Here is a 24,532-nt window from a genome sequence, read left to right on the forward strand (position 1 = left end):
TATATATCATGCTTCTCCTTGCTTCCTTATATTTGTTTTGACAGCTTTCTTTTTATTTAATGACACTAAGTACCAAATACATCCTTAATTCTCTCAAGTACCCAAAAGACAAAAAATAACATGATTTAATATTTTTATTTTTTAGATACAATAAGATAACATTTTTATTCTTAAATGCAACTGCAAAAGTAATAATTTGTCTCACAGGATTCCTTTCCATCAATACATTCAACTACTTGATAATTTAGTTTCAATAAGTCACAAACTTTAAATCTTACTACTTTCTCGTTACTTACTTCATCAATTTTTGGGATTAGTCTAATTCTGAATTTAAACGAAAAAAATATATTTTCAATATCTTTATCTATGGAAGATGTGTATGTATTTCCAATATCTTTATCTATGGAGGATGTATGTATGGGGGAATTGTTGGATGTGATTAAATTCAAATTGTGATTTTGGATTAAAAGTAAAATTAAAGGTTCAAATATCTCTTGATTTGAATGAGTTTTAAATCAGCTTGTTTGCTTGAAATGTTATTGTTAATCTTGGTCTAGGTGTTTGCTGTCTGCTATTGTTTTTTTTTGGGGCTGTGGCACTGTTTGTATATTTTGTTACTTTTGGTGTATCTTTGTTTCTATTTAATAAAAATAAAATTCTTTCACCTTCCAAATAAAATGGTTATCATTTTTAATATTTTGATGTGAACCTCAATCGCAGCAAAATGAAACAAAATCAGATGCTACACTTATAATGCCAGTACAGTATCATTAGAGGCTTGAAACAAAATCAAACCAAAGATTAATGCGTGACCAATTTGGTGAAAGATTTATTTAATTACAACTTGGTTAGAACATTTTTTAGAACAAAATTGAGATTTATCTCCTATTGATTGCTAGCTTTTTGTGAATCATTGAATCTAATAAAGTTATGCAAGTGTTGGGATCATTAATTTGCTTCAAAGTTTAAACTCTTTGCTTTGAATATTTTAACATGGAAAAGGAAAACTCTTTGCTTTGGAAAAACTGCATGCAAATGCAATCCACCGTCCATTTGTTGAATCCACTGGGGAAGGTGCCCACTTGATTTGACTGCATTAGAGGTTATATACTTCTAAGTTTGGTGCTGACCGTACTTGGTACACTAACCTGGTACAAATCAAGTTGAAAATTTTGTTTTGGACTTTAATGAAAAATACATTAAAATCTTCACAAATTTTATTTTGTGAAGTTAGAGAATTCATTTCTGTATTTACCTGTGGGATCAACACAAATTTGCATACTCTGAAGAATGTTAGCTCACGGAACTTACATAGTAGTGTTAAAAAGTTAGGAAAACGTTAACCCAATTAATGTATTTATTAAATGAGCTCTTAGTCCTTTGAACCAATATTCACAATAATTTTAGTCCTAAAAGTCATGCTCTTTTTCTTTTTAGTAACAAAATCATGCTTTAACTATCCACAAACATAAGTTACATAGCATTTTTGGTCCAAACCTCACCTTTAGGTGTTCCTTTGGTAAGTAGAGTAAGACATACTTGATAGGATATTATGCACTATTATGTACAATTCAAAGTTTGGTTAGATAATATGATAAAATATTCCTATCATGTTAGTCTATCTTATCGGATTAGTCTAATGTATTTTCTATCACTTATGTCAAGCTAAGTTGGAGATACGCAAGTTAAGATAATGTACTCCCCCCCACCCCATATTCTCATAGCATATTTGGTTGCCTAGGTACCCCTGAGTTTAGTGAAATTATACAAACCACCCATCACTTTTTTACACCTACACAAACTTCCCATAATTTTTGTACTTTCATTACACTGACCACCCCTACATAAGAAATAAGTGTAATATTTTAAACAAAAAATGTGATAAACGCAATTAAGTTAAACAAAACATGATATATTGTGGAGACAAGTCCGAATAATATATGAGTCAATATTTCTTTATAATTTTTGGTTCGTTACACTATATTATAAGAGCGACTTAAACAATATTTCTTTAGAATTGTTGATGCATTTTGTAACAAAAAATAATAAAGATACATTGATTTGTATATTATTTAGACTTGTCTATACAATATAATTACAAAAATTAGGGGAGGTTTGTGTATGTGTAGAAAAGTGAAGGGTGGTTTGTGTAATTTCACTAAAACTCAGGGGGTGTCAGTGTAATTTACTCTACAATATATGATTTTATACATAATTATTGCATCATACACTGTTTAATCCATCAATGACTCTAAAAAAATATATATGAATGATATATATAGAGTTTATATAAATCTTTAAATTGGCAACACAAATATATTATACTCATTTTTTGTGATTCCCACAAGAGCCATATTCCAAAATATTAATATATTTAATTATGAGAAACCTCAATATAAGATGTTTGTATATTGAATGCCCAAAACAAATGGTAGTACCAGTTTAGAGTATAGCTCTATTCAAACCAAGTCATAGCCCTGGAGGAACTACAACTTCTCCCCTCTTAAAAATACTATCAGCATGAGAAAGCAACCGTGAATAGAAATATGTAGGAATTAAATATACAAAAATGAGGTTGCAGCACAATGAGAATAATACACAGAACCTGTGAATGCACTTAATGTGACACACTGACAGGAAATTATATTCTAACAACATCCTGGAGGCAATCAAAGAAATGAGATATTTGAATCTTCTCTTTGCCAGAATAGATAGCTTCTGCAGATCCTCCTTGCTCCCCTTGTGCTGCCATCTCAATCAACATGTATAGCTTCCTGATAGGCATCTGAGAATAACAATTCAGCACAAAATAGACAAGTTAGAACAAATACCAATATGTAATATATGATCTTTGTCAAACACTTGTATACGATTGAATATGATATGCATACTAAACAATAATAATAATCATAATAACAATATTAATATTAAAAGAGAGGAGATCCACTTATTCCAAGAGTGAATTTAAAAAACTTACTTCACATCTTAGCCATCAATTCTAGAGAAATCTAATGGTTTAGATCTATCCACTAATTCAAACCATTGGATTTCTCTAGAATTGATGGCTAAGATGTGAAGTTTAAACTTACTCTTGGAAGTAAATAGATCCCCTCCCATATTTAAAAAACAAAGATCTTTCAGATAAACTTACGGGTCATAATATTTTTACAAATCAGGCAAATGTAAGAGAAATAAACAACTGAAAAACATCATAGAGGTGATTAAACGTACATCCTTCAACACCTCTGCAGCAGTATCAATGTCTTCATCAGCAAAAACATTCAACTGTTCTAGGACCTGAAATTTCAAAAATAAGAAACAGAAATTCAACATTTATTTTGAACTATATATGGGACCGTATCAGGTGAGAAAACATTGTTATTGTGAGAGATGGGAATAATGAATATTGGTCATGAGATCTTATTTGGATTGTCAAACTTAGAAGATAAATGCATGACTTTTTAAGAAGTCTATAACTAGTAAGTAACTTCTAATCTTGATTATTCATGTATGATAAAAATTAAACTCATAAAAACAATTTAAAGCATTAACTAGCAAGTGATACAATCACTTAAATTGAACAGATGAAACAACTGGTTTTTTTAGCAAGGGAACAGAAAAGCATCCGCAATAACAGACAATTGAACCTTTCATTGTGGACAAGTCAATAGCATGTAATTAGCCTGTGAGCCATATAATACCACTATGTTAAGGACAAAGTATGTTTACCTTCTTTGCGTCATTTGTGTTCAAGGTAGGGACATGATAAGTGACAGAGAAAGTATCACAAAATCCAATGGATTCCAAGAAATCCAGTTCACTTGTTGTGCCAATAACCATGAGTTTTTTGCCCTGACGTGGTATGAAATGCACATTAATAACAGTAAGAGTTAGGCAGCATCAAAGAAAACATTATATGTCGCCAAAATTACAAATATTCATTTGGTATGTTGTCCATGTGGAGAGCAATTTGAAGTTGCTCAGGGAAATAGGAGAGCAATTTGAAGATGGGCAGGATAAACAGAAACCTTTGGAGGAAGCCGTTTGAGCAGGACCAGTAATGTCTGAGAAATTATGTTTGAAAATCGGGGACCAATGGCCACATACTCCAATAACCTGCGTTATAGTATAAAGAGCCAATTAATGTCATACATAAAAGAGGAATTACAGTTACGGATAATAAAAGACTAATCACAAAATCTTACCTCTCAATGTCATCAAGAACAATGACACTTAATGGTGACCTGTATGCATCCTCAAAAACCTGTTCAAAATCATTAGACCTTGGGATTTAAATGCCACATCAAACTAACTAGCAGAATACAAAAATAACAATTATATCGATGTAATTGTTGGTGTACTAAAGACATTAAAAAAATGGAAATGCATAAACTTGACTGTTGACTCAGAAAAAGAATCTCATGTGCAAATGCCAGTAACTGAGTTTATAGAAGCTATATACAATCAGTATTCAATAGAAATGTTCAAAATGTTAGTTAAGACAAACCTTAATAATCTGCGCACATTTTGTGCTCTCATGCAGACCAATCATTGTCTCAGCAGAAACCTAGCCAAGTGCAGAAGACCACAGATGGCCATAATTAAATAAAGGTTAGAAACGATACTCATTTCTGGAGAGTAATATTCAAGATAATTAGAGAACTTACTATCTTGACATATGGAAAGTCACTGTCAATACCAACAGTCGCTGCAAGTGCGGTTTTACCACTGTAACAACAAAGTAATTAGGAACATCATATCTAAAAAGTCAAATGAAGATTAAAATTTGAAAATCCATGCATACCTTCCCCTAGAACCTTCAAGAAGACAAGTAACAAGTGGACTTCCTTTACTCACTTTAACTTGCTCCCCAAGTAGCATTGCTCTCTGATAAATGTGCTTATGTCGATCACCACAGTCAACCATGCCATGGAGTCTATAAATCAAACAACAAAAAATAATTACATATAAAAGCAATTTTGTTGGTTTCTACTGTACTTTGAGACAGACTAAGATTTCCAATTTGCAACAAACCATAAAATACTACTTTTGGAAACAACTTAAACATCATAAAATGGCTGAATTTCACACAAACAAAATGTGATAATTTTGAAAGGGAGAAGGGACCTCCACAAACTCCATCCAAAAGAACTCACAAAACCTTTCAAACCATCAAATTACTTGAAGTTTCACATTCAAATAATGAGAAGAGGTTGCAGAAAATTATATATCATATAGCTTTAAAATTGTTAACTTTGATGCTTCTATTATTTTAGTACGATTAAGAGGAAGCACTACCTGTTTGCCACAATAATAAAGATATAAGATGGAAGAGAATAATACTGCTGATATTTTCAGTTTAGCATAAAAGATTGAAGAAGTAGAGGGTGAGCCTCGGTGCAACAGATATTTTAGTCTTGTGCATTGCGCCGCCTTTATACAAGATTGATGAAGTGTTTGAAGGGGTCATAAAGCAAACCAAAAGTTGAAACAAAGTCAAAATACATCGTACCTTCAGGTCATTTCGTCAACCATATGGCCCACAATGCAAGGACATACTTAATCCTAAAAATTATCATACATCTATAATAATTTTATATCCTTTTGTTTCCTTTTTTGGCTAATCAAAGGGTAATTAAGTGAAAAATTTCTTCCAAAATGCGCTTATGGATCATAGAAGTAAAGAGTTCACATATTTTAACCTGTAATGAAGCAGCATATGTTTATTGGTCCTTTGTTAAAAAGTGAGGACACAGTAGGCCTATATGAACCTTGCCCATCATTTTTCAGTCCATTATCGATATGTAGTAGTTTAGCTAATTCACATGGTTGAAAAATAGCTTGTATTAGACTACTTAAGAGAATTCTCCAGCAAGAGAACAAAATTTTGCCTACACATATCGAAGACTGACAAGAACTATATAGATTGCTGGTCTATGGCCCAATTTACCACATTTTATATTTCAATCAACTACATATATAAGCAGATATTTCAGCCCATATAATTGAAACATTAAGAACAGAAAAATAGGGAATAGCAACACAATATTGAATTGTTGAAAGAATCATGGACTCATTATGTGATGTAAGAGAAGGAATTTAGTTTACACAGCTTAATAAATTATTTCCACTATTTATTCCACAGATTAATGGGATGATAATAAATAAAATGAAATTAATAAATCCACTTCCAAAAATTTAAGGCCTTGTAACTGAAAGCAGTACCTGCATCTTTCAAGGTCATCGGTGGAAGCTCCAAATGCCGGGACAACTTCATGCACTGCATTCAAAAAGTCTTCCATTGTCACCTTAATATTCTCTTCTTCTACTGGCTTAGTGAGATCTTCTAGACTCAGTTGTCTATTTAAAGCATACGAGACAGCACTTTTCACAACACCTTCAAGTTCTGCACCACTGTAGTTTTTTGTTCGAGCAGCTTCACATAACAAAAAAAAGCAAGCCCATTATAAACCCTGTAACTTCAAAGTTCTACCGATGCAATTTGAATAACTATTTTTTCACTAATTTAGGTAAATGGAAAATAATCCAACATACTTTGCTATCATAAGTCATGTCTATAGACAAACCATTGACCTCTAAATCATTTGTTAAAGTAATGAAATCCGACATTGGTTGAGAATATGAGGGAAGAGCCATCAATAATGGCTTGGGAAATCCCCTCCCTATGAGCTAGCTTTTGAGGTGGAGTTCAGTCCAATTATTCTAGTATGGTATTAGAGTCTCTACTCTAATGTTGGGACACCCACAAATGTTCATGCATGCAAAATTACACTCTCCAGATGAGTTACATGCGGGCGTGGAGGTTTGTGCTAAAGTAATGAAATCCCACATTGGTTGAGAATATGATCCGAGAGACATTTATTATTACTAGGGAAATCCTCCTCATATCAGCTAGCTTTTGGGTGGAGTTACTCGATTCTACTTACGGGGGCTTTTGACTTCTAAACATGTGTGCTTAAACCACATAAGCTAAGATTGATTTGGCTCCTCTATAGTGGAATTTAGAAGACAAAATGCAAATCTAAGTATTGATTTAAAAATCAGCAGTCGAGATTCTGATAAGATACACACAAGTGTATAATAAATCAACCATTAATTGTTGGATCAACGGTTGTAATCCAACAGGATTACTTTATTTCTATAATAGACGCTACCTCAACTTTCTCTCAAATGCATTTATTCCTAACCCTTTCATGTCTAATGTGTCTATTACATAACGCAAAATTCTCATCTCTAATACAATGAGTTTATTTTCTTGTTAGGTTTTTGCTGCTAACGTTCAGTTCCATACAACATCCAAATTGGTAATAATTATTCAAAATTTGTATATCATTTCTTATCAAGTCAACACTACCTTTAAAATGGAAATTATATAGGCATTTTGCACTCATTCAAATTGTATTTGAACAAAAAACTTCCTTTGCTCACTACCTTATTTGAAATTTAAAAAAAAAAATCGTGTTGCCAAACAACAATGGAAGTGAATTGAACACTTCAAATTTGCTCTGCCACAAATACAATGTCCAAGTTTGTGCTAGTTCTGTCCAGTGGGTTCATGCTTAGACGACTTGAAACTAATTCAAACCTAAAATATATAGTCACAGGTTTATAGACTGCTTTCAAATGAAACAGTTCTGAACCATTATTTTTAGTTTTCCAGAGTCCACTTAAGATTGCATGTGATGCAACTGTCAAATTAAAGAGTTAAGGATAAATTATATACAATATCCCTCAATAAAGAAATATTCGTATAATGCAGTTGAGAAGTGTACAACTTATAAAGTATATACAAAAATATATATAAGACTAGATTAACAATCACTAACACATACCAAGCTCTTGAAGGTTCACATCAGGAGCCAGAAAGGAATTCTCCTTCATCTTATTAGTATGAATTTGAAGAATTTGCAATCTACCATTTTCATCAGGAAGGCTTATCTCTACCTGGACCTCCAACCGCCCTGGTCTACAAAACATAATCAGACGATAAATAACTAAAAGGTATGCACCACATTCAAAAATAGCTACTATAATCAATAGCAAGCAATCAAAATGGCAAGAGATTGTTCATGATTCCAGTGAATGACAATCAATAGCATATCTTTGTTGACTGACTACATTTATACTTCCCATAAATAATATTCAAATATCTAGAACAGGGAGGAAGATGTAGAGACCTTAAGAGAGCTTCATCAAGCATGTCCTTTCTATTGGTCATTCCAATAAGCAAAACATTATTTAGAGACTCCACACCGTCGATCTACAAACCAAGCAAATAGTTTCTGAGATTAACTGACAACTACTATATGAAAACTGTTACTTTCATTAAAAACAATAATTTAGTACATTCACTGACCTTGGTAAGAAGCTGGTTCACAATGCTATCATGAACTCCAGTACCATCTCGAGTCGAGCCTCTTGACTGCACAAGACAAGAAGAGGAACATGGTGATTATATGTATTGTCATTATGGATGTAATTCCTTTAATCACAATAATCTTCAAATTCAATGCTTGTCATCACGGAGAAATACATGCAATATTTTCATGCCCCATATTGAAATGTCATGATATTCCCAATGATCACGCTAATGTACAGGCTCAGAGAACAAATGATAACACATTTTCAACTAGTTTAGTACATGAAAACAAATTTTGCACGGAAATTGATAGTGACTGCAATAATGAAAGTTTAAGCTACAGTCTACAGATAGAAGATAAAGATTCCATCATTTAAGGCTAACTGAACTGTTGCATATTAATGTCAAACAACAAATTGACAATAGCAAGGTAATGGATTATTCGTGTTGATCTAAAGTTGAGAAATCCCACACCTTACAAATAGCATCAATTTCATCAAAGATTATAACATGCAAATCGCTTTCATCACCTGGAAAAATAGTGAACCAAAAAAAAAGTGAATTATCAGAAATTTAAACTTAAAGTACATGCAATGCTTATATATCCATCACCTCGGGTCCTCTGCTCCTGTTCAGCATCAGCAAAAAGGTCCCTCACATTCTTTTCAGTTTCACCAACAAATTTGCTCAAAACTTCAGGGCCATTTACAATCTAGTACAGGTCACAGAAAAGAACTAAGATTCATCAACTATCAAAAAGATCATTATCAAATCCCAACCTATAGAAATCAAATTTACACATTTTCCATATACCAATTTCAAAATTATTCAAACAAAGTCAATTAGTTAAGGAATCTCCAACAAACAAAAAAGTTTAAACAGTGACACAAAATCCAGTAAGTGTAGAAGAGATAAAAGCAAGGTGAGATTTGAAATGAGCTAAGGGAAAGATACATCAATGCAAATAAGATGCATGCAAGCCACATCCCAAGAAAGAGTCATGAGTGGACTACGAAGTACAAACAATGGGATTCAATATTGTCATATCAAGCCCGGATTCATTATATAACACCAACTAATTCAAAGTAAATAGTGGTCAACATCTCTAAGATGTCAGTTTACGGCAGAAAATAACTTATTTGAAACAATCATCATTTGTCACAACATGGAAACAGTCATATTTTGCCAAATCTGACTAGAAAGAAAATGGTAGAAAATGTATGATGTACCAAATGGTAAAAACATTAATCTTACAAAAAGAAACAATGGATGGCTTATCCCTATTAATTGCTTATTATTGCTGTTAGAGTATGTTGATTAAGCGTTTACGTAAAATGAGCTGCTTTTCACTCATTAAATTTTACCTAGGTGCTAGTTTAAAAAACAACATACAGTTCTGTTATAATTAGAAGTTCTATAACAGCTTGAGTCAAGACTAACAGGTTATGTTAGATGTGGGTAATTACAGTTGAGGTTTAGATTTATGTAGTTACTGTTAATTCTAAACTACAAAAACATTGCAACTTTGATTTCAGACAACATGAATAGTATTTAGATTTAGATTTAGATTCTCTTGACCCCTTTCTCCTTCTTTCTTCAAATTTCTCTCAGCCTAATTCAGTTTCTCAGCATTACAGAGTCAAAATAATTCCATACATAATAATTTCTTGTAGATGTATATAACTAGATATTCAAATTTATTACATAAGTGCAAGGAGTAATTTGTAAACCTTTGGTTCCTTCCCGTTCAAAATTTTTCCAATTTGACGTGCCATAAGGGTCTTTCCAGTTCCAGGAGGCCCATAAAGAAGCATGCCCTTCACATGCTTGATCCCTAATCTGAAATATCAAATGCTTCCAAGTAAGAACATGATACATTATAAAACCAGCAAATTAAATGGGCCAAAGTATCTGATTTATTACTTAGATGTAACATGGGGAGGAAAAACACGAGACGCAAAAGCTCTTCGAAATATATCTGCAAACTCAGCACTCAGGCCTCCAATGCCCAGAGACTCAAGATTAAACTCTTTCTGCTTAAAAATGTTGCTAGTGGCAGCCTCTCGCTGATTGACAATCTGCAAATAACAGCATGAACCAATAAAAATGCAAGAATAAGTGCAGTTAATAGAATACAGTTTAAGAAGTTATCATAACAACTGATTATTGTACTTAGCAAAGTATTGACTGTTATCTCACATGGAGCACATATAATATTGATCAGTACTAAATTACTGGATTTAGCTTTCCTGAACATGTAGAAGACATTACCTGATTTTTTTAAATGAATATTCTAAAATCAAGGTTAACCAAACAATCACCAAATCACAATTATGGAAATTAAGCATCAAAGGATAGTTAAGCTATGTAAGAATTGAAAATGTACAAGAAAAGAACAGAGCAAACCAGTTTATGTCAAAAGCAAATAAGGAAATCACCTTAATTCCACTATCACGTGCTGTTTCGAAAACAACGTATGTGTCACCTGAAACCATCCCTCTTTCACTAGAATTAGACTTTTCTTGTCCCTCAACAGCAGCTTGACTGACTGTAAAGTTATAATTATTTCCGTGATACTCAAATAACACTTTCTGCCCTGCTGTCATAACCTGCATAAAATAAGATCCAAATTAAACATGAGTATAGTACATCAAACAAAAAAAATGTATATAATATGAGGTAACAGAAGCAACTAGAATACAGAATGTTCCCAACCTTCCTAGGAATTAGGAAATAATTTGACAAATCATTGAAAGAGTGTGTGATAAGAGACAAAGCTTAGAAACATAATAACATGCATGAGACATCAAAACAACAAGATCATGTGCAATCTGATGAACAACACAATAATGTGTTGTCTCATCCAACTATATTAACTTATGATTCAAGTAAAAATACTATGAAAGGGAATACTATAAAAGTGCTATGAAACATAATACCAGAATAGAATATTATTTTCTCCTACTGAAGATGTAGGGGGAAATATAACTAAGTAGATCCGTGCATTACTTATTACTTATTTACTTATTACTGATTACTTACAAACTACAAAGGAAAAGCTATCATACAAAATCAAATAAAAATAGCAATAATTGCCTTGGCATAAACATTTTAGAGTAACTATAGCTTATTGATCTATTTAACCATATTACTACGTATTTATATAGTAACTGTTTCTGACAAGTGCAGTGATAGACACTTTTTATACAAATAATAACAAAAGAAGCGGCACAACAACCAGATACATTTTCCTTTCTTTTGTCCAACAGTGAATAATCTAGGCAAAAAGTTTTTAGAATATAACTCACCGATTAGTACTATTAACATCTAGCAACCATAAGACTCTGCACTTGAGTTAATAGCCAGAAACATATAGCAAGCATTTAATTAATCAAAAGGTAACCAATAGTTAATAAACAATAACTGGCAAACCATCAGAATTAGCTATAACTAATGGGCATAAATGGCCTTGTGAAAGATCATACCTGATTTATAAATCTCTTCCTAAGTTGGTTAGCCAGTTGAACAGCATCAATCTACAAGAAAAAGCAGCACCAGCAATTCTAAGATGAAGCACTCCAACGGTCCAATTGGAAAATGTTACCGATAACATAACGAACTTCTTTCAAATCAACTTACCTGTTCACTCCTGTTCCCCCTTTTAATGAAGTCCAACTCAAGGGTTAACATTGCTAGGTTGAAGTGGTCAGGTGGCAAGAATCTAAAACAACATACAAATCATAAGAATCTAAAATAGGTCAACACTAATACTCAGGTAGATTCAAAGGGATAGTTGCTGTGCTCCAACCCTATTCTTTCCTGCCTAGTGGGATTAAGGCTTGGTTGTTGTTATATTAAATGCATGTAAGCAGTATTTGCAATAATGTCAAACATACAAGCTTTTGCACTAATTTGTAATTTGCCCCCTATTATTCTTGTGAAATTATATAGCCGTTAAGTTAACAAAGGTGGAAATCTGATTCACTCATTTTTACATATAAACAGAGGATTGTCCTCAACTTGAACATAGGTATATATGATTAACTTATATTAAAAGTTCAAAACTTTTATTTAAAGAAAACGTCCATTTTGGTCCTCCAAATATATACTTAACATCACATTGCTTCACCATTTATAAAAAATTAACAACATGAAAGAGATCCTTCACGTTCCACTAAATTGATCACAACTAGACAAAACTAATGAAATTAATTGTCATTTAGGTACCAATATGATGTAAATGAGAACCAAATCCAGAATCCAGAGGAGTAAAATCTAGGTTTACTCCAAACTATCATAATTGCTGCCCTCTGTAGCTAATTTCAGATCCAACCCTGCTAGTAATAGTAATAATATGTCAAACACAAGTGAGTAAAACAAACAAACCTGGTGACAGGGATGGATTCAGCAGCAGAAACTTTAACACAACGACGTTGAATGGAATTCAACGCGATTTGGCCACTTTGTATGGTTTCATGACCAGTATGTCTCAGTTAAGGCCACAAATTAATAAACAAACCATCAATCCAATCCAATTTTCCACTAATCAGCATTTCCATAATTAAACACAACAAAATTACAAATAAATTCTATGCTTCAAGGAAATGTATGGAAATGTGATAAAATAAAAGGATATGAGAGAGAGAAGACGAAGGAATCGCCGACGAGAGCGAGGTAGAGACTGTTGGAACCGGGGACGGAGAAGTTAGGAAGATCGGAGGGGGAACAGAAGGCAGAGTTGGTGAGAGCGAGGTCCTGCGAGGGAGTATTGGTGACGATCATGTTGATGGAAGCGGGAGACGATGAACCGAACCAACTCGACATTTCTTCTATTTAGATGTTGATCAGATTCAGATCTTTGATTTGCAGGTCAGGTCATAAAGGAAATGCCTGCGCGGGAGAAAAATAGAAGTGCTATAAACTGCTTTGTGATGCTATTTCTTCTTCCTTTACTCTTCGGCTTTAAGGAATTTAGGATTTTATTTTACTTCAACAACAGAAAAGAAATGGAATTAAACTTCGACAGCAATAGATAAAAAATACTTATGCTGAGAGAGATATGTATGTAAAGGGTTTTATTTACAAATCATAACAATAAATAATAATAGTAAATGAATTGTAGATGACGTTGTATAATTCTCAATATTAATTATGAATACCTATTACACTCATATTGAAATTTTACATGGTTAGTATAAAGAGTTTAAAATATATATTGTATTATCGTTAGTAAATTATTTATTATTAATTTGTAATACTTTTGTTTGAGAGTCAATGATTAACATATAAACGGTGGATGATTACATAAAAAACACTAACATTATCTATGATTACATATTAAATCTTAATATAAAGAATTGTCAACAGTTACTTCTACTCAGACAATTGTTACTGATAAAGTGTTAATATAATGATACATGGATTATTAGATCTTATATACTGTACTAAGTTCAACCGTTCAATTATTTAAAGCAAATAATATTGATAGGAAGAGTGTTGATCACTATACCTTGATTATAAAGCTGGGAATTATGATTTTGCCAAATATGCTAGTTATTTTTTTTCTTTGCAACTGAATTTATAGTATTTTCATAATAATGAACAACTGAATTTATAGTATTTTCATAATAATGAATGAATCTAAAATCAAACTATGAAAAATTATACAAGAAAAAAATATATTCTAAACTATGAATCAACTTCAAACAAGTTAACAACAAGAAGTTGATAGAATTCACTTAGATTTATAGGAATAACAATTATTTGAACCAGCAATCACGAATTCCGAAATAAAAGGAAAAGAGTGAGGGAACGTTCTTGCTAATATTAAAAACTTCAGAAAAATACTTGCAATTGCAATGCAATTATAAATAGACACCAACATGAAACTTTTGAAAATTGAGAACAGCCATCTGAGCGCGCGCAAACGCTCGTTTCTTTCCTAACTTAGAAACCTTCTCTTCTCTGAGCTTCACTCGCAATGTCTGCAACCAAGTCCAAGAAGAGAGGATCCGAAACCGATCGAACCAAATCTGACAAGAAGAACCGATCTGGAACAGAGAACTTTGATTTCGATTTTGATCTCTCCAAGTTCGTCTTCCAGTTTTTCTTATTTCTACTTCTTTTTGTTTTGTTGGATTCATAATCAAAATTTCTTACGCAATACGAATTGTGCCTTCAAAATTTCGCAGTGACATCAAAGGAATCGTGTCGGCGCTGCAGCTTATCAAAGATAAGGCTCAGAAAGATGGCCAGAAGAAGAATCAAGAGACTATTTCCAGGTATTTGTGTTTGCGTTTCAATCGCATCTGAAACGTTAGGCTTAATCGTTTTGCTATATGTTGAAATTTGAACGTTGTAATTGGAATTCAAAATTTAGAATGCAAAGGACATAATGTTTGCGATGCTTCGAAGGATCTAGATTTTGCTTCTTCTTTTTTTACTGATTTTCGACTCTGACCGCTGAGGTTTAGGGTTTAGGGTTTAGGGTTTCTAGAAAAATATTCTATTATTGACTTATAAAATTGAATTCAAATGAGAGAATTTCCTGAAACGGAACTATAAAATTTGTTACATATGACATTTTTTTGTGATTGGTGTTTTGTTTGCTGTAGTGTATCCTCTGAGATCAAGGCTATGATTGAGGAAATGAGGTCCAAATTTGAGAAAGACAGGTAATCACTAATATATAATATGTTAGAAATCCTAAAACTCTGATTAAAACACACTTCTAATTTGTTCTATTTGAGTGAACTGAGGATCTTTCAATGTCAGGCAAAGTTTTGCTAAGGCGCTTTCAAAGAGTTCCAAAGAGGTTTGTAGATGGCACAATGGTTTGTGCATTGTATTATTCATTATGTGTTGCCCAAGATTTTTTTTTATTTTTGTTTCTGATTTCGAGCATGCAGTATGAGAATTCCTTGAAGAACGAAACTGCTAAGTTTCAAGCACTTCATGAGAAATTCTCCAAGGAGAAAGCCACTTCTCTGCAGGCCTTGAAAGGTACTCACTCTCTGTAGCTTTATCATGGGTGAACTAATTAGCATAATCTGTTATGAACTTTGTACTATAATGATTATGATTATGAAAAACAGTTCTCCTTTAGCATTTTCCGGAAGTTGCAAAATTCCACTAACATACACTCAAGCCAAGTGATATGGCTGAGAAAACTAGTTTTTAAAACTATTCACTATATTTAGGCTTGAGTCTATTTTCCTACAACTTGGAAGTTTGAAATTGATAAAATTTGGGACTATTTCATCAGTTAATTTACATAATGTGTTTATCTTTTAGTTCGTCTGGTTATCTCAGCATACTTTCTCTTAAGATGCTCAAAATAAACACCTTGTATATAGACGCAAAATTCCACTAACATTCATAAGGAATGTTCCAGAAAATGGAACCACGAACAATCTAACAGATTGAGGGTATGTATATATTCATTGTCAGTGCTGTCTACTTGATTCTTCTATTACTACTTTTGGTTTTTGACCCTGCACATTCATGGTTTGCCCAGTCTTCTATTTTTTTTTTTAGTTTGAATTAACTTATCTTGTATACAAACACAGCTTTTAGTCAAAAATTTCTTCAACTTAAAGAAAAAACCATTATTTTCCTGAAGTAAAAAACGTTTCCAAACCTGCAAAGCAGAAGTGTCTTGATTACTGCCCCTTCGTAACAGAAGATAATTCCTAGACTAGGCGAAGATCTTATGCATAACACATAGCTAGGCAGATTGAGGAATTTACTCTGGTAACACGTATCAATTTAAGAAGTGAGAGAAATCAGTCTGAATAATATAAGCTGATTGTTTTGCAAAACTTTCAACTTGAGTTTGTTCTAATCAATACCATCCCAAACTCTAGATCTTGTCTTTGAACTTCCAGAATGAACATGCGCATGTTTTAGATGATATAAACATACACTGCATTGGTTAGATGCTAATTACAGCTGTTCGTTGAGTTTGACAGACGTTATCTCCAAATTTGAAGAGGAGAAGGGAAAGTTATTCAGCAGATATGAACAACTGAGTAAGCTACTGGAATTCATCCGTCTTTATGGACAGAAAAAACAACCGCAACTGAATATACTACTTTGTTTAAGTTTCAACTTTTTTTTTTCTTTTTAACTTGGTGCATTTTTCAGGGAAGAAAGAAAGAAGTATAATATCCGACCAAGAAAAGACATGCAAAGAAAAGATTGCCCAATTGGAAGAGTCACTGAAAAGGAAGAAACAGGTACACAGTATCTATATTTTCTGCACAATTTTATCTATACATGTCAACTGTCATATCTCACAGATTGCTCAGTCAGGCACAAACATTTCTTATCGATTACTTTTTGTCGCACAGGACGATAAAACTTTCAGCATTTTAAGGAAAACTCTGGGTTCATTCTTGGAAAGTGCCTCGGATGAGGATTTCCCACCTGATGATTGAAAACTGTGATACATAGAGGTCTTGTGATTCAGTCATAATCAAAGATCATGTTCAGATGATGCAATAGATAGACTCCTTTGACAATTTTTGCATACACAGTTCTACTTCCACTCCTACATTAGCCTTATAATTAAAAACAGCTACTGAATATATAATATGCCTGCAACATAAACTCTGCACTTTTGCTTAAACTTAAATATATTTTCATCCAATTTAATACTTTACCCCAATTGATGCTGTTTCCCGATGCTGCAGTTTGTTTTTCTATTTCCCTCTGGGAGGAGTTCGTTTTCTTATGTTCAGACAATGGAGGATGCCTAAATTGATCCAGCACAAAAAACATGAACAGAATTCTTTCCAGTATTTGCCATTCCAAAATAAATAAACTACCAACTCATTAACGGCACATCATGTAGAACTTTTATGCATAATCCTTCCTTCAATAAACCAATCACAAAGTCTTTGGAGAAAAATAATATCAATCACAATGTGTATATTCATCCTTATTCCTTTGACCAAGGAATTCCTGGAAAGATTGCTGTGAGATTAATTGCTCAGGCTTTGCACAAAGTTATTAACTAGGAAGCCCTCCCAACACCATCTCAAGAGTTTAGAATGCCAAAATATTCACCTAAAGTACAACTATAATGCATAAATTGTTGCCTTCAGTTATAAGTAAAGCTATATTTAATTAAAAATTAGAGACAGTGGAATGTTTGTAAATAGATTCATACCCCAATTTCTGTCTCATACTGGCATGAGCAACACCTAACTCTTGGAGCACCATATGGGTACATTAGTACTACTGCACTAGATACATCCCCAAAGGCTAAGAATCATCCCTCATTCTCATATAAATTTATCTTTCTATATATATATAACAGATTTCAATAATACATAAATGCGGATATTGTACTTTGGTCCATATAGATACCAAGATATTGTCTGCTATACAAAAAACACAGCAGGATACCTTTTTTCCCATACTTTATTTCTGTGAGAAATGGATACAATGCATGATATAGTATCGTATTTGCCTTTAACTAACAATAAAAATGACAGGAATCAATAAAGAATTTTTTGACATCTTGAAACTCGTTTAAGAATCAATGGATTTATGTTCAAACATTGAACAACTAAATAGAACACTACAAAAGGAACAACTCTGTAAAAAATCCTACAAAACCTGCCTAAAGCATGAATGGTAGAAATTTTCCGCCTAACACGATTTACCAGATGCAACACGACCTTATCAGGTATACAATCATGCTCACTACATGGTGCATCCAAACGTCAAAATCACTGAGAAACACAGATAGCAATTACTGTTAACAGCCAAGGTGGAACATCCTTTTTATGCAGTGACTGCAACCTTTTCCTGTTCCTTTTTAGCAGCTTTTGAAGGCTTTTCAACCACTACATTCTGAGGTTTCTCAATTCCTTCAATATTGGTTATCCTTAACTTGGTCAATTCCTGGAGATGATAATCAAGCATAAGTAATATTACAAAAATTGTTATGGAATTACATCTGAATAATAATTAATTGGTTTCCAACACACCTGGCGATGCCCTTTGGTTCTTCGGTAATTCTTCCTTCTCTTTTTCTTGAAAATAATTACCTTTGCATCTAATGCCTAATATAAAAGGAAAATGGGCACACATGCAATTAGAAAAGCAATAGTAATAGCAATCCAGATAACAGAAACATAACAGTTATAATGAAATAGTGAAAAGGAAAAAAATATTACAAGTTATAAGCAAATACCATGGTTAACAACCAAAAAATATGCAATAAAAGCTTACAGGCTATCATATTATTAGAGGGAAATTTGTATGCATATACATGAATTACATGTATCATCTAATTCTTTTCATTTTCTTCAACCAAAAGAAATTATGCCATTTAATCACTATTCTGATTCCATTCCATTATAATTGGGGGCAACAAATGTATGAATGGAAAGAAAAGCAATTGCATCTCAGATGCAAGTATGCAGCTAAAAGCAGAATGAGGAATGGTCATTCTATACCTATCCATCAACTGATTTCAGCTCCCACAATGAGAAAGGTAGAAAACTGGTTTTGCATACCAAATTTGTAGAAATCTAATCGAACTGGAAAGTTCAGCAATGCACACTTACATGCTCCTCGACAACAGCATGAACAGCTGCACCTGGCACTGTTGGTCTACCAACTATTGTCTGACTATCTGAGCCAACCAACAGAACTTTGTTCAGAATCAGCTGCAATGGACAAATCGTGCAATGGAATGTTCAATTAAACAGTTTAAAAGATTCTACTCCAAACAAAAAATATGCCATTGATTAATATGATTTTCATGGCATACTATACTGATAAATATTCTACACACAATGTCTAGAAATAGGACAAAAAGAGTAGTTTAAAGAGCTATTAATTAAAATGGTATGAAGCAATTGTGAAACAGTAACAACAAAACCTCTCTTCACTAAATGAGTAAATGGGTTGTAAGCAGAACAAGCATTTGACATAAAAATTGTTGAAATAAGAACTAACATTTAGAAATTTGAAGAGATTGCTATGACACATGAAGTTTATAAGATCACTCTATTCTTATCTAGTTTCAAGTTTATAATATCACTCTATTCTTATCTAGATTCAAGATTATGAAATACACGACTAGGAAGCACGGATACAGCATGACACAGATGGGGAGATACAAGTTTTTAAAAATTGTGCAGCACAAGACAACTAAATACAAGATATAAGTATAAGTAAATATACTGAACAACAGACACAACAGGATGAGTAGCATTTTGCAAAGCACCCTCCAACAAAGTTTTTAGATTGGGGTTAAGCATTGTGGTTTCGGTAGTCTCCACAGTTGTATCGCACTTATGGCTGCATTAACAACGTTTCCCCGTAATTGTGATAAAGGCATCATAACCACAACCATGACTTCAACTTAAAATCACTCTCCCACTCGTAACTCAATCACAGTCATATACTAGTTGTTAGCTAGTACACATGTACGTAAGCATAAGAAAAGGATCACCAACCTTATCATTCACATCGCAAAATTTCAATCTTTCAGTGAAAATGCTGTCCCTGTTGCTCACTTTAAACTGATGCGACCCAATCTATACCACATAAAAGAAAAGCTCAATCACCAATAGTAACAAATATTTTAAAACAATCATATACACAAAAACGCAAGTTTTCAAATAAAAAACCTGAACAACAGCAAAAACAGGCTCATAGGGCTTAAAAACACGATCTTCCTTATGAAGGGGTCCCTCAACTTTGTACCCAATAGCCAATGCTTCAGCTTCCTTCTCCTCTTCCGTATACACCTTCTTTCTACTTGTCACAGATTCATTATCACTTTCATAATCCTCTCCCTCTTCTCCACTTTCATAATCTTCCTCATCTTCAAAATCGTCTTCGTCTTCATCTTCGATTTTGTTGCTGTGATCGATTATTTTATCGGAAGAGAAGTAACGTAGGTGTGACCATTGTGCAAAAGCAGAGATGGGTCTAGTGAAAATAGGAAGAGGTGTTGATGGATTCGGAAAATGAGAAGAAACGGAGAATGATTGAAGAGATGGGTATGTGTTTCTGAAGAGAAAGGTTGTAACTTGGCGCGTTAAAGAATTGAGGAGGCACCTACTATTCGCCATTGAAGGAAGCTGTTGTTGCAGAAAACACCAACCTAGGTTTTTGATTCGTCGCAGGAACACTTGTTACTCTTTCTTTCTTCTTTTTTTCTTCTGATGGATCTAAGCCCATGAATTATGTAGAAAGCCCATCAAACTGGGGCTTTTGGAAAGTTTTGTTTGATCTATTTTAGGTTTTTAATTATTAGATCATAAAACATGTTTGACAGAGAAAATTATCATTAGCCACAATATAATATAGATATTCCTACTATGACAGAATTGTCTCATGTAAAAAATAGTGTTGTATCAAAATAGTTGTGTTTTCTTGTCTTTTTAAATGGATATTCTTATTGAACTAACAAAGACAAAAATTGTTGAAGGCATCAATCTAATAGTTATATTTCTTTCTAAAATATCAATACTCTGATCTGTTTTTCTCTTCCTTTTATATATAATATAATAAACAAATTTAAAGGGAGATTAAGAAAGATTATAGAAACATGGTGAAGACTTATATATTAATGTTTTGTGAATGAACATAATTTATAATATAGTTTTATGCAGTCGTTTGATTTATGTAATCAATCGATCCTACCAGATGAGATAAAAAAATTGGTTATCATTGTTATAATAATATAATAAATAAACTAGTTTATAACATGTAAGACATTTATAATTAACTAGCGTGTTGACATGCACTGTCGTGCCTGTCAACTCGCTTTCCTATCGTTTGTAATGTATAGTTTGTATTTTATAAATTCAAATATAATTTTTTGCGCTAAATTTACGGTTGAATTTATTCAATTGGTCTAATATTCAATTTTTTAAATACACTTTTAAAATAAGAAGATAATAAAGATAAAATAAGAAAATAATATTATATGGTTTTTTTGGTAGAAATAAAAAGATATTGAGGGCAAAATAGGAAAACACAAATTACACCATGATAGGTGGTTATTTTGTGTTTTCCCTTTATTAATAGTATAGATATTTTAAGTAGTATGTAGGTGAGTAAGGGAAGGGGATTCACTTATTCCAAAAATAAATTTTTTAAACTTAATTCACATCTTAGTTATCAATTATAGGGAAATTTAATGGTTTTAATTAGTGACTAGATCTAAATCACTTAATTTTTCTAAAATATTTCTAGGATGATAAGTAAGTAAGTTTAAAAAACTTTGTCTTAGTCTTGGAGTAAGTTTAAAAAACTTACTCTTTGAGTAAATAAATCTTAATTTTGTCATAAATTATGCCATAAATTTTGGGCTATAAAAGTTTATGAATGGTGATTTTGAAATATAAATGGTTTGAGGTATGTGGATGCTGATTTGTAACTAGCATTACAATTTGGATAGAATCTACTTGTGTTTGCAACAGGAAATAAAAAAAAAAAAGTAAATCTTCAATTTCATTGAAGATTAGAGTAAATATTATTAAAAAAATAAACTTCCAACCTTGTTAACTATTTTAGTTGGGAGGAATAATAAATAAAGAAGGAAACTCTTTCCCTATTAACAAGTTTCATAGGAAAATGTTAAAAAATATAATCTCCTACAAGGTTGCCGATTTTGGTGGAACTGAGAGAATTTTTTTTTAAGGAAAATGTCTATCTTATAACGATTTACATAAAGGTGGATTATTTTGGTAATAAATAAAAAAGTTACTAAAACAGTGTCATATTCTCCTCTATTCTTGTGACCAAAATGGCTGGGACAAAGAGTATAACGCTAATGGATACTTCCATGCTACGTAACAAACTACATTCGAGTCTGTTTCAAGAACACCAATATTTTTTCTTTTAGTCATTCCAATTCACTGAGTATCACAAAAATTGGGTTGAAAAGAAGGTGAAGCCAAATGCACCAACCGTGGCAGATCTCAGTAAGATTGAACCCATGGACTTAGCCATCTCTGATAAGGCTAGAAGTAATAGCATTCAGCTGATGGGTGTGGTTACTGTGAGAAGTGTCAATAATAATAAAAAGGCATTTCCAAATAACCTACAAAGCATTTTCAGTGTTGGAGTGGTCTGAATACCATAGAGTTGAATCTGGACCTTACGGAAATCTCAACAGCTATAATGTAAAATTCTTGGTTGACTCAGATTTTGGGGTTCCTGGAACTGTCACTGTCATTAATGGTTATGACAGTGAGTTCTACTTGGAAAGTATAGATATTGAAAATAATGTTCATTTTGCTTGCAAGTCTTGGCTCCAACCAAATACTCTTGATCCACAGAAAAGAACTTTCTTCATTAGCAAGGTACTATATGCAGGGGCTAGGACTTAACCAACTCAAATATCTTAATTACCAAAACAGTGTGAACATATACAACTTAGAATTTTGATCTCCTAAACTTAGGAACAGATGTGGTGTTGGAGTTTCACCATATGAGGTACTGATACCAAGCTCAGGGCATTGCTGTGGTTAGAATTAGAACCATATGAAGAAACGACTTCATTACTTTTACTATTAATCTTCATATTTACTTGACACATTCCTCACATTTGCATACATTAACTTGAATATGATTCATATCTACATGCACATACACTATGAGTGTTATGAAAGGCGTAAGAAACTTATTTTAGCTTGTGAGAACATCCTCTGTAAATCAACTTATGAAAATAGCTTATGAACTTCCTATAATTTAATTTGTTCTAATAAGTGATAGAAACTTATAAAATAAGTTTCTTAACTTATTTAAAAGAAGCTTATGGAACATACACTTAACTAAATTATTTACTCAAACACATTATTATCTAAGTTACATTGACATAAAGTATACCTCCATAGTCCATACACAAACATATATCTACAATGTTATAGGATGGGTAACAAGTTCGTATTCAAAAATTATTTTCAATCATATATTCTCTTATCAAATACTCTTATGAGAAAGTGATATATGTTACTTGCAAATCAATCATTATTATTAGAACTCGCTGTTATATAATAACAATGTGTTAGTTTGGTAGTGACATTGTTAGGATTATATTTATTTTTGTGTTTGTACTTTTCTGTTTAGTTTATCAAATGGTCTTGCCTTATTTGGAACTCTATAAATAGTAGTTCTCTCTCTTGTAATTCATTTAAGTTTTCTCATAATAAAAATATGAAAGTAATTGTAACAAAAATAGTTACATTTCTCTCGAGAGCAGTTACATTTTTTCTCTTCTCTCTTAGGTTTATATGGTATCATGCCTTTAATGGCTCATGTCATCGAAGATCTTGGTTCTCCTCCTCCATCCATGGCTTCTCCTCTATGCACTTCTTCTCCTTCTCTCATTCTTCATCTTCTGATAATGAAACTCACTGAACATAACTTTCTTGTGTGGAAGCAATTCACCGTAGATGTTCTCACATGAAACTGTGTAATTAGGTTTGTCTCTGGTGACAATATTCCAGAAAATGTACTTACGACAAGAGGATCGTCTTCTCTATCGTGTCAATTCAGCTTATATAAGCTCAGAAGAACATTATCAAATGATCCTTTCAGTTATGGCACAATATCAGTGAATATTGTCACGCTCAAACAAAGGCCAAAGGTATGCAACTTAACGTTCAATTAAAGTCAAATGTTAAGGGTTCTAGCACTGTCTCAGAGTATCTCATGAAGATCAAGGTAATTGTTGATTCTTTAATCTTGACGGATCTCCTATAACCCTAGCTGAACACATTGATTGCATTCTTGATGGATTGTGTGAAGAATTTCACAATTTAATCACCACTATTGAAAGTCAAGACGATATTCCTTCAATTAATACTCTACAATCCTATCTTCTAACCTTTGAAGCTCGTTTAGAGAGAAATTACACAAAATCAATCTCTGATGCACTTTTAGTTAATATTGTTGTTGCATCTCCCTCTAGTCCTTCATCTATTAACTCTCAAATGCAACATTATCTTGTTAGATCTCCTATGTCACCTTATGTACCTAGGGGACGTAATAAGGGACTTCAATCCCACTTTCATGGTAATTCAGGCTTCAAAGACAATTTTTGTGGTAATCATGGCAAAGCACGTGATTTTGGTTCACGTGGTGGTTCTGGACCACGAGGAAGATCTTTGTTCT

At 32.7% G+C, this 24,532-nt stretch overlaps 3 protein-coding genes across 3 annotated transcripts; 1 reads left to right on the forward strand and 2 right to left on the reverse strand.

Moving 5' to 3' along the window:
* LOC109349358 (vesicle-fusing ATPase-like) lies at window positions 2,393-13,369 on the reverse strand. Its single transcript, XM_019590123.1, has 21 exons — window positions 13,017-13,369; window positions 12,767-12,862; window positions 12,020-12,101; window positions 11,866-11,916; window positions 10,819-10,989; window positions 10,304-10,458; window positions 10,111-10,219; window positions 8,993-9,092; window positions 8,855-8,910; window positions 8,378-8,443; window positions 8,199-8,281; window positions 7,854-7,987; window positions 6,226-6,436; window positions 4,805-4,936; window positions 4,668-4,728; window positions 4,508-4,567; window positions 4,206-4,264; window positions 4,029-4,116; window positions 3,730-3,852; window positions 3,232-3,297; window positions 2,393-2,785 (listed from the first exon to the last, which is right to left on the reverse strand). Exons 1-21 carry the CDS (start codon window positions 13,202-13,204, stop codon window positions 2,642-2,644), a joined length of 2,235 nt encoding a protein of 744 aa, XP_019445668.1. The 5' UTR covers window positions 13,205-13,369; the 3' UTR covers window positions 2,393-2,641.
* Window positions 14,279-17,114, forward strand: LOC109349451. Its single transcript, XM_019590256.1, has 8 exons — window positions 14,279-14,470; window positions 14,572-14,661; window positions 14,995-15,054; window positions 15,155-15,194; window positions 15,289-15,382; window positions 16,351-16,410; window positions 16,526-16,617; window positions 16,732-17,114. Exons 1-8 carry the CDS (start codon window positions 14,361-14,363, stop codon window positions 16,816-16,818), a joined length of 633 nt encoding a protein of 210 aa, XP_019445801.1. The 5' UTR covers window positions 14,279-14,360; the 3' UTR covers window positions 16,819-17,114.
* Window positions 17,863-20,553, reverse strand: LOC109349359 (50S ribosomal protein L21, mitochondrial). The gene is made up of 5 exons (XM_019590124.1): window positions 20,032-20,553; window positions 19,858-19,938; window positions 18,961-19,062; window positions 18,379-18,453; window positions 17,863-18,292 (listed from the first exon to the last, which is right to left on the reverse strand). Exons 1-5 carry the CDS (start codon window positions 20,476-20,478, stop codon window positions 18,173-18,175), a joined length of 825 nt encoding a protein of 274 aa, XP_019445669.1. The 5' UTR covers window positions 20,479-20,553; the 3' UTR covers window positions 17,863-18,172.

This window comes from Lupinus angustifolius, chromosome LG06 (assembly GCF_001865875.1).
Source record: "Lupinus angustifolius cultivar Tanjil chromosome LG06, LupAngTanjil_v1.0, whole genome shotgun sequence".
Lineage (NCBI taxonomy): Eukaryota > Viridiplantae > Streptophyta > Magnoliopsida > Fabales > Fabaceae > Lupinus > Lupinus angustifolius.

Excerpts from the sequence above, each read along its gene's own strand:
- LOC109349451 (XM_019590256.1), top strand. The coding sequence starts at position 14,361 with ATGTCTGCAACCAAGTCCAAGAAGAGAGGATCCGAAACCGATCGAACC. Across the intron at positions 14,471-14,571 it reads TTCGATTTTGATCTCTCCAA|TGACATCAAAGGAATCGTGT; the intron begins GTTCGTCTTCCA and ends AAAATTTCGCAG. Across the intron at positions 16,411-16,525 it reads CAGCAGATATGAACAACTGA|GGAAGAAAGAAAGAAGTATA; the intron begins GTAAGCTACTGG and ends TGCATTTTTCAG.
- LOC109349359 (XM_019590124.1), bottom strand. The coding sequence starts at position 20,478 with ATGGCGAATAGTAGGTGCCTCCTCAATTCTTTAACGCGCCAAGTTACA. Across the intron at positions 19,063-19,857 it reads TTTGCGATGTGAATGATAAG|CTGATTCTGAACAAAGTTCT; the intron begins GTTGGTGATCCT and ends TGTCCATTGCAG. Across the intron at positions 18,454-18,960 it reads ATGCTGTTGTCGAGGAGCAT|GCATTAGATGCAAAGGTAAT; the intron begins GTAAGTGTGCAT and ends CTTTTATATTAG.
- LOC109349358 (XM_019590123.1), bottom strand. The coding sequence starts at position 13,204 with ATGTCGAGTTGGTTCGGTTCATCGTCTCCCGCTTCCATCAACATGATC. Across the intron at positions 6,437-7,853 it reads TGTGAACCTTCAAGAGCTTG|CTGCTCGAACAAAAAACTAC; the intron begins GTATGTGTTAGT and ends TGTTATGTGAAG. Across the intron at positions 4,265-4,507 it reads AATGTGCGCAGATTATTAAG|GTTTTTGAGGATGCATACAG; the intron begins GTTTGTCTTAAC and ends GATTTTGAACAG.